The sequence below is a fragment of the Prionailurus bengalensis genome, chromosome D3 (assembly GCF_016509475.1).
Source record: "Prionailurus bengalensis isolate Pbe53 chromosome D3, Fcat_Pben_1.1_paternal_pri, whole genome shotgun sequence".
Taxonomy (NCBI): domain Eukaryota; kingdom Metazoa; phylum Chordata; class Mammalia; order Carnivora; family Felidae; genus Prionailurus; species Prionailurus bengalensis.
In genome coordinates this window covers 53,219,018-53,234,790 of record NC_057356.1, presented here as the reverse complement: position 1 = coordinate 53,234,790, position 15,773 = coordinate 53,219,018, and the positions used below count along the sequence as shown (strand labels likewise).

Below are 15,773 nucleotides of genomic sequence, written 5' to 3'. Positions count from 1 at the left end.
CCGCTGTAGGATCCATCATTGCCTGGTTCTGTGTGACTCTTGCCTGTTTCCCAAGGATGGAGCTGCCCAGTACCCTGGTACAATCTGCTCTCTCGGCATGCGGCTTGGAATGAAGACAACATGGAGAAGAGCAGAGCTGTGTCAACTGGCAAAGCCACGAATGTGAGAAATAAGCCTCTGCAAGAAGTCAGATTACGGGGTCGTTTGTTATCACTGAGTAACTGAGCTAACTCGTGTAATGGGTCACATCACTCTTTCCTCACTGCCTAGAAACATTTTCTTAAACGATGACAAAGTCCTATTTAGATCCAAGGCAATGATTACCCTAATAATACCACATTCACCTCTAAATGTCCCCTCCCCCACCTGGCATATATAAAAACCAACCTTTACCTCAGCGAAATAACTTCCTAAGAATTCCTCGCTCACTGCAACAGCAGCTGTTCGAGCTCCGGCCATGTCTCTGGAAGACCCCATGACTCTTGTGCTCCTTAAAGTTTCAGCACCTATGTTGGCTCCTGTTGTCCCTGTCACTTGGGCAACTGCAGCAGAAATGAAGTTTCTGTGTTCTTCCCACCTTCCATCCACCTCACACATCTCATGTTGCCCTTTGACGAAGGAAGCAGAGCTGCCTCCTTTCACGATGGTTTCTTTGGTTGTCATACCTCCTCCCACTCCACTGCCTGCTGCTACGCTCTCTCCATGATCTGCTGTCAGAAGCAATGGCACCACCTGTGACAGCAAATACAGTTGAGAACTGAGAAGGATGGAGTACAGTTGGTAGGAGGATCTGAGCCAAGTGGGCCTATCAAGGGAATAAGCTATTTCCACAGAGGCAAATTAGGAAAAATATTTTGGCTTGAGTAACTTCTATTTGAGCCTTCTGAAGATCTCCACTCCACCTTCTTGTTTTGTTAGCTGATTATAACCCAAGGAGAAAAAAAATTATTTAAATATATTCTCAGCTCATTTACTCTATGGGCATCAACGGCATTTCAACTTTCCTCTAGAGTGTAATGTCTTCTTCTATGGTTATTAAACCTTTATTTATTTATTTATTTATTTATTTATTTATTTATTTATTTATTTATTTTCTAGCTGGAGATATACATGGCTGCTTCAAGGAAAATCTGTATTTCCAAGCCTCCATTGCTATTAGGAATAGTGACCTGACAAGTTCAGGTTAATATGATTTCAAGCAGAAATGGGGTATGCAACTTTTGGGAAATGTTTTTCAAGAGCAGTTTTCTGATCTGCTTGTTGGAATGTGGGGACAGCAGCTAGTGTATGGAGCATGAAGGCCATATGGGAATGGAACTCATTCATGGAGGAACAACAAGAAAGGAGGCACCTGGGGCCAGTTGTACAGGAATCACCACATGGGACCTAGACTGCTCACATTTATATTTACGCCTCTGTTTTTCTGAGTTCTCTGGCACCTGATGCTAAATCATATCCTATTGAGCATGATGCTTATTGCAGATGGTGATGACAGACCTGGGGTGAAGTTGGGAGAGACAAGAGGAGAGGGGATTTGGTGACATTTTATAATTGTCACGGGGGTGGTGGGTTTACCTCTGCCAGCCCTATGTATCAAAGGGAATGGAAATTAGAAGCACATCCTTCATTCCCTGCGTCATTACCCGACCTGACCCTGTTTCTAGATTTTCGGTAACATAGAACCTATCACAGTAGAGCAAAACCACTTCAACTCTGCCCTGGCAACAAGCACAAAATATGTTGTCATTTGAACCCTCTGTTTAACAAAGACGTGTGAATGAAATCCATAATGGCCACTTTATTCTCTCATGACTTAAAATGTTAGAAACACTTCCCAAGGGCCCTTTAAAATCAGAAAAGAAGACATGTTCCATTGACATCTGATGATCTGACCTTGTCTTCAGGTGGCGCCCCTTCGTTATTCCAAGGATGCAGCATCTCTATAGTGCCCGGAATGGGGGTGAAGCCTTTGGCACCCTCTCCACAATGGCACATCAGCAGTAAAAGCGGTACAACTGGACAGAAACAAAATGCAGTCAGGACCAGGTTAGTCCCCACATATTTCTAAATGTATCTTCAAATTTTGGAATTTGCATATCGCTTCTTAGAGTTCAGTCTTCACTTATGCACAGCCTTATTTTTGCATTTTTCTTTTCTTCACGCTGATCCAAAGTCCCCAAGACAAGCTTGTACCAAAGCCTAACAAGCAGGATGAGGAAGTATTGTAAATTCAGAGTCCTCATTCCTCACAAGCAGCCTGTGTATTGTTGCTGGGTGGCATACCAAGTCTGGATTTGATAGCATATGAATCATCAAAACTAATTTAAAGATTTAAATCTCTTGTTGTTCTTTTAAACCGATTTCTTTAATATGAGAAAATTCACTATCCCCCCAAAATATATTTGTTAAAAAGATCAAAAGCTCCCAGGGTAGGAAAATTTTAATATGTTCAAATATTCTAGAACACTGGAACTTCTATAATACTTCACCACTTTATCCTGGAGTAGAATTCAGCAGAAGGCATGACTCACTGAGGTTCAAAATAACATTTGAATTACCTGAGTATTATTTTCTAAAACGACTCTACATTAAAAACCCTTAAAATATATATAACATTTCATTTAGAATTCAGTAAAATTTCAGAGCTCCCTTCTTAAATTCTATTCTGCTTCAGGGAGGAAGTGAAAGCCAATGTTGTCTTCTTGATCGATGTAATAAAGAATTAACTACACCAGTAAGCAGTCCATCTCAAATTAGGTTTTATTGCCATTTCCATCTGGCAGCTTCCAAAGATGAACTGACTACTTCCTAGATTCCTTTTTGTGTTAAATAGTTGACAGCTCAGTAAATATAGCCACTGTGAGTAAAAAAATTGAAATTAGCCAGTGGCAAGCAACTCAATCATTTCAACAAATTTAACAAATGCTTATCAAGGGTCTACCATGCGCCGAGTACCACATTTGGCCCCTTGGCCCCGGGGTGTCTGAAATGAGAAGGCAATGCAAGGGGTCTCTGGGTAAAAAATGTAGTCCCAGCTCCAGTACCCACCTGCAGACTGGTGAGCTGAGACAAGTCACTTCTCGGTCCATGTCTGTATTTTTACTCATAAAACAGAGACGATGGCATAAAAGCACACCGTAAACTGGCGAGTGCTGTGCATTTAATTGCACACCTACTACTGGCTTTGACAAGCTCCTCCCTCATCACTGAAATCGCTGAGGCTGCCTCGGAGGTGGTCCTCTGCCCTTGTTCAGTGGCCAAGTGGAGTGGTATTCCACACGACCCCAGGCTGCAGTACTTTGTTGTTTCGTGAAAGGAAACCTGAGGTCTTTGGAGGTCATGCAGGGAAGGCAGGACTGGTTGTCATTGCAGGGAAGCACGGAAGTACTCAGAGGGTCTGGCTACTGTTGGCGCAGGTGAAGGGGCAAGCAAAGCAGAGGGTATAAGGACAAGTTGAATGTGCAAAGCAAGAACTGGTGGGAGTAAGACGGATTTGTAAAATAACCTTTGTATTCATAATCCAAATTCACACAAGAGAGCTTGAGAGCCTACGATGTGCAAGGCACATCTGAAGAGGGCTAGAATAACCTTTGGTGAATTTATCAATGATCATTTATTGTTCCCCTAATCACCCTCGAAAGTGTTCTAGTGTGGTTAAAGAATACGTGTAAAGAAATCAATGACCACTATGGTAAAAGAACACTGGGAGTGCATCGAAATTACTAGACGAACTAAAGAGTGGCTTTCAAAATACTTACGTAGCAACAGCAGAAGGGCAAAAATTATTAGCGCGATTGCTGCGGGTCCCAGGCCCACATAGGAGTCACGCAGAGCTTCCACACAATTGCTGCCGTCCAGACACTTACAAACTGTCAGTTTAAGGACCTGCTTTTCAGGGCAGCTGAAGCCCTGACTATCTGAAATCAGGAACTGAATTTCACTTCTCCCGATCTTTTGCTCCTTTTGTTGCAGTAACACACTGGTACCTACAAGGGTAGGAGGCAAAAGGAAAGGAAAATGAGTGATTACCAAGGAAGGGGTGAGATTAAATCACAGAAACATTCTTTAACTGCTAATAATATTTAGCTCCAGTTATAAGCTTTATTCTTACTTAGCCTTTTTTTAAAAATTATTTTTAAAAATTTTAAGTTTATTTGTTTTGAGAGAGAGAAAGCGTGAGTTGGGGAGGGACAGAGAGAGGGGGAGAGAGAATTCCAAGCAGGCTCCACACTATCAGCGTGGAGCCCAATGCCGGCTCGAACTCACGAACCATGAGATCATTACCTGAACTGAGACTGGACATTTAACTGAGCCACCCAGGTGCCCCATTGCTTAACTTTTCTATTGAATTCACACTGTTAGAATTAGTTAAAATTTGAATTGAATTTACATTTGTTAAAATTAGTCCAGATATTTCCAAGAGGAAGGTTAATAACAAAGGGTTAGATGTGAATACATCTTCCTTTTATTACTTTTAACAATTGTGTGTAATGTCTACCAAATGCTAGGAACTGTTCCATGTACTGGGAATACAGTAACAAACAAGTTAAAAGTTAAATGACATTTCCATTAAATGACCTTTATTTTACCATTTCTTAAAAAAAACCTTATCAAGGCAATTATCAAACAGACAATAATAGAAGAGGGTAGTTAACCCTCATGGTACCCAACCCCAGCTTTCATAATTTTCAGCAATGGGCTAATCTCGTTTCATGTAGCTCCTTACTTCTTATTCCTGACGCTGTATCACTATATATCCAAAATTTTGAAAAATTTCAAATCTACAGAACAATTCTAAGAATATTATAATAAGTATCTATATATTCTTCATGACTTGTTTACATTCTATAACAATAGTTTGTCCATACACATTCTTCTGAGCTACTTGAAAGTAGGTTGCAGATATTATGATACACATCAGCATATACCTTCTAAGACCAAGTGACATTAGTGCTCTCAAAGAATTTGGTATTGATATAACCCACAGTCAAACATTTCAATTGTAATAATGCCCTTTATAGTTCTCTTTCTTTCTGTTTTTTTCCCCCCTTGATCCTAGATTCAATCAAGAATTATGAACTGCTTTTAGTTATCATGCTAATCTCTATGAATAATCTAGATCAGTTCCACTGTTTTTTTTATTTTTTTGGCCTTCAAGACCCAGACATTTTTGAAGATGACTTATTTGAAAGGATGTTCCTCAGTTTGAATTTATTCGATTATTTCCTTACGACTGGATTCATTTTTCTCAAGAACATGACACAAAAAGTGCTGTATGAATGACCTTCTGTCATTTTTTAAAATGTGACTGATGATTATTTTCAAACTTTTCTTTCATATGAATAAAAATAATGACCAGTGTTCACATGAGTAAAAATAATGATCAGTTAGAAGAGCTCAAAAATTGTCCTGACATCTTCATAACACTTATTCAAAAAGAATATACTTGCAAGACATGTAAACCTGATTGAATACAAAGCTAAAAATGAAATGTTTAGGTTTTGTTTTGTTTTAATTATTTATTTTTGGAAATAAGAAATAGCCTCTCTTCATTTTGAGGTTAAATTTCATGGGATCTGATCTGCATAGCTAGAATATACTTATTAAATCATCCTCAATGCTTTGGAGAAGTGAGAAAAGCATCTAATCGTTTAAAGGAACTTGAACTCAAGAAAAAAAAATCCATGAAGACTTGGCCTGGAAGAATATAATTAAATTTGTGATTGGCTTTGAGGGGGCAAGTTGAGACGGGAGGAAAGTCACAAAGAGGACTTCTATTTTATCCATCATTATAAAAAAAGAGGTCTTATTCAAATATGAGAAACTGTTAATATTCCTTTCATTCTAAGTGGTAGGTACAAAGATGTGCCACATCAGTCTCTGGAATTTTCTGTACTTTAAACATTTCCCAAATAAATAAAAATAGATAGGTATTGTTTATTATCATGACAGCTTGCCAATCATCTTATTTTGTAATCAAGGGGAAGAAAGCTTAGTTTATAGAATCCTCTCTAAACCATCTAGATATATAGAGTGTAAATCTCAGTGACTTCCTCTTATAACATTCCAACGTGTATATCCTTAAGAATTTCATGTTCCTAAGACTACAAAAAATTCAAGAACCCATCAAATTCAAACATCTTGATATTTAGATAGAAAATTCATTTTTGTATCCAGAAAGACTCCAGAGGCAGATCACTTGGGTTCAAATCCTAGTTCCAGCTCTTAACTGTGACCTTGAGAATGTTAATAAAACTCTCTGCCCTTGTTTCTTCATCTGTGAAGAAACTTCATCTGTTCCAAACTTCTAGGGTGGTTAACATTTGTTGAGTGTTTAGGACGGTGACTGGCATCTCCCAAACATCATGTGTTTCTTAAATAAAATAAATAAGACTTGGAAACCCAGCAAGTTCAATGTGAAACACATTTACACATCTTAGTCAAAGAAAGGCCAGCTCCAATCAAGCATTCAGCATAGGTGGGAGTCCCAGACTTTTGTGGGTACAGAATTAGATACTGTGAATAAGAAGACCAACCACTTCTCGAGTTTGAAGCCTGTGACTTAATTACCATAAGAGGAATCATCTGGATGTCTGCCACCTTGGGCTCATGCTAGCTGCACTTGATCTTAAGAAGCATCAACTAATTAGGATGGTGACTGACTAAACAAGTACTTCATCCTTAGAGGGGAGGCAAATTTAGTTAACCGAGGGCATAACTGTCTTTTGCCAGTGAATATATAAACCCCAAGAAGATTTAGAATTAGGTACAGAATATTTATGCAATTTGAAGACATAGTTTTAATATTTGTGTATGATACGAAAATTATTTGTGTTTGTTACTGTGTTTTTATGTTGTTTGGAAAATTAGCCCTATTAATGCAACAGCTTTGTTAACTCCAATTTAAAATGTGTGAATATGTTACAGTCATCGCTTTGTACCTGTAGGTTGAAATATCACTGGTTTGTTCTGTATTGAAACACTGAAGAGGATTTCTGGTTTAGGGTATTTATAAGTCAAATGTATTGGAACTTTAGCGTATATAGATCACATGAAGTGAGATAATGCATTTTATTTGTTAATTCAGATCACTGAAATACATAGGAAAAAAATGAAATATACTTAATTTATAAATGTAGTCTGAGATGTTGAAGGTGTTTACTCTGTAAATTGGACCAAACATTATTCAAAGCCTCTTAAAATGATTGTAAAAATTTGTTAGATTTAAAATAACAATACACCTGTAAAGTAAGAAAAGCTTGGGTACTATATTTGAAACTTTTCTAAAATGACCACTAATTGTTTAAAACAAAATAGTCTTCTAGATAGTTTTTGGCATTCAAAACCACCCTGAAAAACACCCAAAAGCTCATGTCAACAAGGGGGTATGTCCAAGATATGGATATATGCACATGGCCATCTGGAATGGGGTGAGGGTCAGACAGACCCTTCTGTATCTTGTGTCCATCACTTACCAGCTTAATTCTAGTTAGGCCAAGATTCCTCAGCTGTAATCAGGGAATAAGTTATAGATTAAAGGACTGAATGAGATAATGCATATGACGGGCCAGCAGAGTGCCTCATACATGTAAGTGATCCATAAATATTCTTTTAATGGAATTGTTATCATAGCTTAAGATTTTAGAAGACATCTACTCTGATTGCTGTGCCTAGACAGACGACGTACTCCTTAGCTTACGAGACAAAACAAGTACTTCAAGAGCAGTTTAGGGAATACCTAGCTATCTTTAAGACATCAAGTTATTTTTCATCTCTCCCTCTTCTATTACTCCAAATCAAGTATTAACTATAGGCTGATGAAAGACACTATACCTGAGCTTCTGAACCTCATTTTATAAACTTCTTTAAAAAATTGTATTGGAGAGGTGCCTGGGTGGCTCAGTCGGCTGAGCCTCCGACTTTGGCTCAGGTCATGGTCTCATGGTCTGTGAGTTCAAGCCCCACGTTGGGCTCTGTACTGACAGCTCAGAACCTGGAGCCTGCTTCGGATTCTGTGTCTCCCTCTCTCTCTGACCCTCCCCTGTTCATGCTCTGTCTCTCTCTGTCTCAAAAATAAATAAACATTAAAAAAAATTGTATTGGAAATATAATTTATGAAAAAAGAAAGCACAGTCTATATTATAAAGATTTTAGAATTCTATCCTGTTTATTTATTTATTTATTTATTTATTTAAAGTTTATTTATTTTTGAGACAGAGAGAGACAGAGCATGAACGGGGGAGGGTCAGAGAGAGAGAGAGGGAGACACAGAATCTGAAACAGGCTCCAGGCTCTGAGCTGTCAGCACAGAGCCTGACGCGGGGCTTGAACTCACGAACCGTGAGATCATGACCTGAGCCGAAGTCGGACGCTTAACCGACTGAGCCACCTAGGCGCCCCTATCCTGTTTAATATTTAAATATGTAGTCTAGTGATTTTGCTTACTTTCTTGGTGCACTATTTGCCATTTTTCTGCCATCCCAGCTGGATTGTCGATGATGGAGAAACTGAAAGGCTCACTGTTCTGGTGCCCATCCAGGTCCTCTGCGGTCACATTCACATACCGCACGTCCTCACAGATACTCCGCACTGGGTCAACCAGAGTGGGGCAATTGTCATTGATGTCTCTCACTGTGATAACAATGGTGCCAGTGATAGTTTTTCTTGGATAACCTGAAAAATAATAAAGAAGAAATATGGATACGCTGCCTATATTGTTGACAATGGATATAGTTTGAATTATCTTGCCGATTTGGTGAGAAGAAGGTACTAACAAATTACAGCACTTTCTATCCTAGATATGTTTTCATACTCAAATCAAGTCATGTTTTTTAATCCACTAAATAAGTAGAAATGTGAAGGTTTCTCCATGAGAGAGATCTGGTTTTCCTACAAGAACAAAATGAAGGTCTCTGATGTTAAAAAATATTATCTAAGTACCTGTAACCAAGAAAAAATAACTTATTTTATATATTTAATAACTTACTTTCTGATATTGCCAAAATCTTTGCAGTGTATGTACCATTTTGGACATATCTGGATTCAAAATCAGGAATTTTTACAAGTTTAATTTCAGATGTAACAGAATCCACAGAGATCCAGTTGTCTACGTCTTCCAATTTGGCATATCTGTTATAACACAAACATAAAATTAATTTTCACTTCTGTATAAACATAATCTCTAACATCTACAACTCTTTCAAGTTTAATTTTTGGTTCATTATCTATGTTCTTGTTACAGGCATTAGTCTGAAATGCTTTGAACTTTTTGAAACTGTCCTAAAAGTGCTCTCTCTTTACTCTTTTAAATGTTCTTTTTTTGTTTGTTGTTTGTTTTGAGAGAGAGAGAGAGAGAGAGAGAGAGAGAGAGAGAGAGAGAACGAGCAGGGGAGGAACAGAGAGAGAGGGAGACACAGAATCCGAAGCTGGCTCCAGGCTCTGAGCTGTCAGCACAGAGCCCGATGTGGCGCTAGAACTTGTGAACTGTGATGTGAGATCCATTACTTGAGCCAAAGTTGGATGCTTAACTGACTGATCCACTCAGGCGCCCCCACCTCTCTTTACTCTTTACTGTGTATCACATTTATCTGGAACCTTCTGTATTTCTGTAACATACCCAAGACATATATGCAAGGGTGACCAATTCTTGCCTACAAACCCAGGAAGTTTTAAAGTTGTTTTGTAGTCTATTCTATAGCTTTTTTGGGGGGTGAACCTTTGGAGAATGACTTAGTTACCCAACAAGAACTGGTGGAGAAAATTTATTTGCTACTTTCTTACCTCTAAACTCTTTCAGGATGTAAGATTTAGACAGAATAAGACAGTAAGTTTCTTTCTTTCTTTGTTGCTTTTTAGCTTTCTCTAGCCAGAATTATTTTGAGGTGAAGGACCCAGCCAGCCTCTGCCTCACACTCAGCTGGTGGAGGGAAGGTGGTCTGGGGTCGGGGGATATATCTCCCTGCTTCTCAGTTGCAGGTACAATTCTGGGAAATTCAATCTCCAGACCTTTGGGGAATTATAATGCTGGGAGGGAAGGAATGAAGTGTTCAATTTTTGAAGACAGGAATTGAAAATAATTTAAAATAAGGAAATATATTCATAACTATCTCTTACCTTACGTGGGCTACTTGTCCAGTGTCTTCGTCAAAAGCTTGAAATTTTCCAATTATTTGACTTAGGCTTGATTTATCCATGCTCTCACTAACATGAATGGAGATTGTGTTACTTTTAAAATGAATGCCTTCTTTCACATTTTTCACCTTTACTTTGATGGGAATGGATGTAGGCTTATATTGATTCTTAACAGACTTGTGAAAAGCTGCTTTATTAGTGACAATAATGCTGAAATCAAGACTCTTCGTTTCTTCATAGTCTAATTCCTGGGAAGGCAACACCAAAGGGAATTCTTTTAAAAAAGAAAACAACTAGAACACACATAAAACACACACACATACACACGCGTAGTTTTAATGTTAGATGTAACAACTTAACATATGGGGAATACAGCAGCACTCAGTATTCTAACTCATATTGATACCAAGCAATTAAAACCTCTGTCATTTTGGAAATTCACAGATGTTAAAGATTATTAGGGAGCATCCCCAATTTATTAAAAAAAATTTTTTTTAACGTTTATTCATTTTTGAGAGACAGAGAGAGACAAAGCATGAGCGGGGAAGGGGCAGAGAGAGGGAGACACAGAATCTGAAACAGGCTCCAGGTTCTGAGCTGTCAGCACAGAGCCTGACGCAGGGCTCGAACTCACAAACTGCGAGATCCTGACCTGAGCCGAAGTTGGATGCTCAACTGACTGAGCCACCCAGGCGCCCCAGCCAATTTATTTTTTTATAGTCCAAATTATTTATTTAAAAAAAATTTTTTTTAATATTTATTCATTTTTGAGGGGGGCGGGCAGAGAGTGGGACAGAGGATCTGAAATGGGCTCTCGCTGACAGCAGTGAGCCTGATGTGGTGCTCGAACTCACGAACCATGAGATCATGACCTGCGCGGAAGCTGGACACTCAACTGACTGAGCCACCCAGGCGCCCCTAAAGTCCAAATTATTTAAAATAAACACACACACACACACATACACACACACACACACACACACACTTAACAATCTGAAGTCATTTTTTTACTGAAAGAAAGTTAATGGACGTTCAATATAATACTCCTTAAAATGTGTCCTATGGGTTTGTTTTGGTGAAAAGGGCCATATGCCTAATTGTAGTACTGCCAGCTGTCCCCCCGGAATAGAGACTTTCCCTTCACATTAGCAGACAAAGAGCTGAGACTTCTGATTTAATTTTGCTAAACCCAAGGGTTTTCAAATTTATTTAAACAAACAACCTATCCACCCCTACCTTTTTAGCCTAATGTCTATTACTACTTGGTTTGCTATTAATGCCGTAAAAGATTAACCTTCCTCCAAATATTGTTCTTTGTGAATTGTGGAAATTATAAAGCACATTTGATAAAGTCAGTTTTTCACTGAATATATATATTTATGTTCCAATTTGTCCATTTTCTTTTTATAAACATTTGTATAGTATTCTGCTATTTAGATATACCTAATTTACGTAGCCATTTGATTACTAGGCATTTGGACTATATATAATTTTTAATATAATTAATACTGCTCTGAACATTTTTTTTTAATTTTTTTTTCAACGTTTATTTATTTTTGGGACAGAGAGAGAGAGAGCATGAACGGGGGAGGGGCAGAGAGAGAGGGAGACACAGAATCGGAAACAGGCTCCAGGCTCTGAGCCATCAGCCCAGAGCCTGACACGGGGCTCAAACTCCCGGACCGCGAGATCGTGACCTGGCTCAAGTCAGACGCTTAACCAACTGCGCCACCCAGGCGCCCCTGCTCTGAACATTTTTACACAAATTATTTTTCCTCTGTTGAGTTACATCCCATTACTAAAAGAAATACCTAGTCATAGTTTATATAGGTCCTGTTGACTTTTATTTCTAGTGATCCTGACCATTTAGATGCATGGGCCATTTTTGCTTATTTCTTCAGTGTAACATTAAATGTGTTACCTGTGGTTACAGCAAGTTCTGCAAAACTGCTCACTTTATTTTTCAATGATTTATTAAGAAATCTGTTTTCCTTTCGGTAGGATTCTGGATGGATAACAACTTTTGGGCTCTTTTTAAAATGGGCCACTGTGGTGTTGAGACAAGGACTCAACAAAAATGAGTAGAAAAAATATACTCTTTGTGATTGTAGAATCCTTGTGAAAATTATTTTCTTTTTAAGTTGTTCTTGGACTTGACAGGCTTGTTTTGATGGCCTGATGTATGCTGGATGATAAAAATATTCCAGCCAGGGCCCCCTGGGTGACTGAGTTGGTTGAGTGGCTGCTCAGGTCGTGATCTCAAAGTTGTGGGATGGAGCCCTGAGTCGGGCTTCCTGCTGAACATGGAGGCTTCTTAAGATGATCTCTCTCGGGGTGTCTGGATGGTTCAGATCACTGAGTGTCAGACTCTTGATTTCAGCCCAGGTCATGATCTCACGGTTCATGGGATCGACCCCCAAATCAGGCTCTGTGTTGACAGTGTGGAGCCTGCTTGGGATTCTCTCTCTGCCTGTCTCTCTCTCTCAAATAAGTAAACATTAAAAAAAAGATTCTCTCTCCCTCTGCCTCTCTCCCTTGCTCGCACACGGTCTCTCTCTCTCTCTCTCTAAAAATAAGATAAAATAAAATAAAATAAAATAAAATAAAATAAAATAAAATAAAATAAAATAAAAATATTCCAGCCAGATGTCATTAGTATTCAAAAGCCGTGGAAGGCCACAGCAATGTTAAAAAAAATGAGGTAGGTACTAGGGCCATAAAAACTGTTTCATGGTGGTTGTTATAAATAGCCATAATACTCCACAGAGAATGAAAAACAATTTCAGCGTTGTGAACAATGAATGAGGGCAAATACCTCTGTTTTTAAAACTGTCAACATATTTTACTATTTCTACTTTTGCTATTTTTAATAGCATTGAAGATTTTAAATATATTTGTTAATTTGCTAAAAGAGCTGTGGCTTTTTCTCATGTGATGATATATGATCTGTATTTCCACAGTTTAAAGTACCTGTTGTCCTTTTGACAGCTTTACTGAGGTATAATTTACAGAGAATAAAATTCACCCATTGGAAGTGTACAACATGATGATTTTTAGCAAACCTGTGTAGTTTTCCAAATGTCACTACCATCCAGTGTTAGAACACTTCCATCACCCCAAAAAGTTCCTTTTTGCTTGTTTGTAGTCAATCATCACTTGTATCTCTAGCCCTGAGCAACCACTGATCTTTCTATATCCATTGGTTTGCTTTTCTAGAAATTTCACATAGATAAAATCATACAATATGTAGTATTTTGTGTCTGGTTTCTTTTTTTTTAATTTTTAAAAATTAAAATTTTTTTTTTCAAGAGAGAGAGCATGAGCTGGGGAGAGGGGCAGAGAGACAGAGAATCCCACGAGGGGCAGACAAAGAGAGAGAGAGAGAGACAGAGAGAGAGATTGAGAAGTGGGGCTCGAGCTCACCTGGTGTGGGACTCGAACTGACGAACTGTGAGATCATGACCTGAGCTGAAGTCGGACGCTCAACTGACTGAGCCACCCATGTGCCCTAGGGAGAGAGAATCTTAAGCAGGCTCCACACTCAGCATGGAGCTCAATGCAGGGACCCAACTCCACGACCTTGGGATCATGACCTGAGCTGAAATCAAGAGTCGATGCTCAACCGAGTGAGCCACCCAGGCACCCCTGTGTCTGGCTTCATACACAAAGTATAATGATTTTGAGATTCATCCATGTTGTAGCATGTGTGAGTACTCCCATTCCTTTTTCTTAACCAATGGTATTCCATTATATGGATATACTACATTTTATCTGCTCGCCAGCTGATGGGCATTTTTATTGTTACCAGCTTTTATTATGAATAAAAGCTGCTTGTAAGATTTGCATAGAAGTTTTGGTATGGACAGATTTCTTTCTTTTTGGACATACAAAAGTTTTATTAGTCTCAAGTGTGCAGCATGGACGATTCTATGCATTATGCAATGTTCCCCATGATAAATGTAGTTCCCACCTAACATCATACAAGGTATTACAATATAGCTTTTGTTTTTCCTGGGTGGATGCCTTGGACTTAATTCTTGCGTCACTGAGTAACTACTCTGTGTTTAACCTTTAACGGCCAAACTAGCTGTAGCACTTCGTTTTTCCACCAGTCCGGATTCTGTATATTATTGCTGATGGTTGGTGTTGTCAGTCTTTTTGATTCTAGTAGGTGCATGGTGGTATCTCTGGTAGTTTTAATTTGCATCTTCCCTAATGACTAATGATGTTGAGTATCCTTTCTGTGCATGTTTGCTGTTTGTATATCTTCTTTGTCTAACTTCCTTTGAATGGAATCTGATTATTGCTCTTAAAATTTGGAAGCAACTCTTCTACAATTGAGACAGCAATTTATAATTTTCTCAATCTGCTGTTGTCACATTGATACTAATTTTACTAACACGTACTGATTGTGTCCACCCGCCATTGACGATGGACTGAATGTAGCTAGCTAGCATCCTTCCATCACTACATTTTTTTTGAGCTTCCTCTTATGTTTTAAGAGGTGCCAGGGGTACACTTTTGTGCTGAAATCTAAAGATGTTTTAGAAACACTTTTCATAAAAATAGTCCTTTGTCATTACATTATTTACTCATGTGTTTGTACATTTTTGTATGCTAATTTATGAATGATTTTTTCAGTAAAAAATACGTATTCAAGAACCAAAGAAAATACTAATTTTACTATTTTTGCTATGCCTCCTTTGGTAGAAATAACTGTATCTCTTTTAGTGCTACCATGGTATGGTGAGAATACTTCTAGTACTTCTATCATTCATGACCATTCTATGACTATTCTATGACTAAGAAGTATGCTTACTTCTATATAAGCAGGCAAATCTATTTTTGTCTCTGATGCCATTATCCACTTCTTCCATAATCATAAGACGTGTCTTCCCTTTAAGCATGAGGTAATCTTGGGGTGCTTGGGTGGCAGAATCGGTTAAGTGTCTGACTTGATTTCAGCTCAGGCTGTGATCCCACGGTCGTGAGATCGAGCTCTGCATTGGGCTCTGCAGCAGTGCACAGAGCCTGCTTAAGATTCTTTCTCTCTTTCCCTTGCTCACTCTCTCTTAAAAAATTATATTAAGTGTGAGGTAATTTTATTCTGGTTTCCTCTGCTTTACAAAGCAGTAGTCTCAGTGCATATAATAAATAGTGCACATAATTATTACCATGAAAATTCAAGTTAATTTTCTCTATTCTGTTATATATTTATTTTATCATTATTCCATGTATTTTTTGTAAACTTTTGTGAAAGTTTAGAAACTTCTGGAATCAATTTTTGTCTGTGTGTGACTTAATGGAATAGTATTTTGAAAGCTGTAGCTTTGTATTTTATTTCAAAATCTGGTTAGGCAATTCTATCATAAGCCATTTAAAAATACATTGATATTCTTCCTTACTATTCTATTAGATAAAAATCCATCCTACAATTTTTCTTTAAAAAATTATGTGGGGTAATAAATTTCAAATGTATACCCAGATGCTTAATAAGACTATTTTTCCTTCATTGATTCAATTCAGTAAGAAGTTAAATCACTGTGTTTCAAAATGTGACCTGCATACTACTTACATTAGAATCACAAGTGGATTTCTGTTATAAAAGGCAAGTTCCTGAGCTCTGCCATCATCAGACTTGA

General features: G+C 38.2%; 1 protein-coding gene across 1 annotated transcript in view; it reads right to left on the bottom strand.

Moving 5' to 3' along the window:
* The window catches only part of DSG2 (desmoglein 2), a 50,557-nt gene that overhangs the window by 4,195 nt on the left and 30,589 nt on the right, over positions 1-15,773 (bottom strand). The window contains exons 9-14 of the mRNA XM_043558526.1: positions 10,114-10,379; positions 8,987-9,129; positions 8,446-8,673; positions 3,759-3,986; positions 1,894-2,015; positions 394-732 (exon numbers count right to left, since the gene is read on the bottom strand). Of these exons, the coding sequence (XP_043414461.1) occupies positions 394-732; positions 1,894-2,015; positions 3,759-3,986; positions 8,446-8,673; positions 8,987-9,129; positions 10,114-10,379 (1,326 nt within the window). The remainder of the gene's footprint in view (positions 1-393; positions 733-1,893; positions 2,016-3,758; positions 3,987-8,445; positions 8,674-8,986; positions 9,130-10,113; positions 10,380-15,773) is intronic.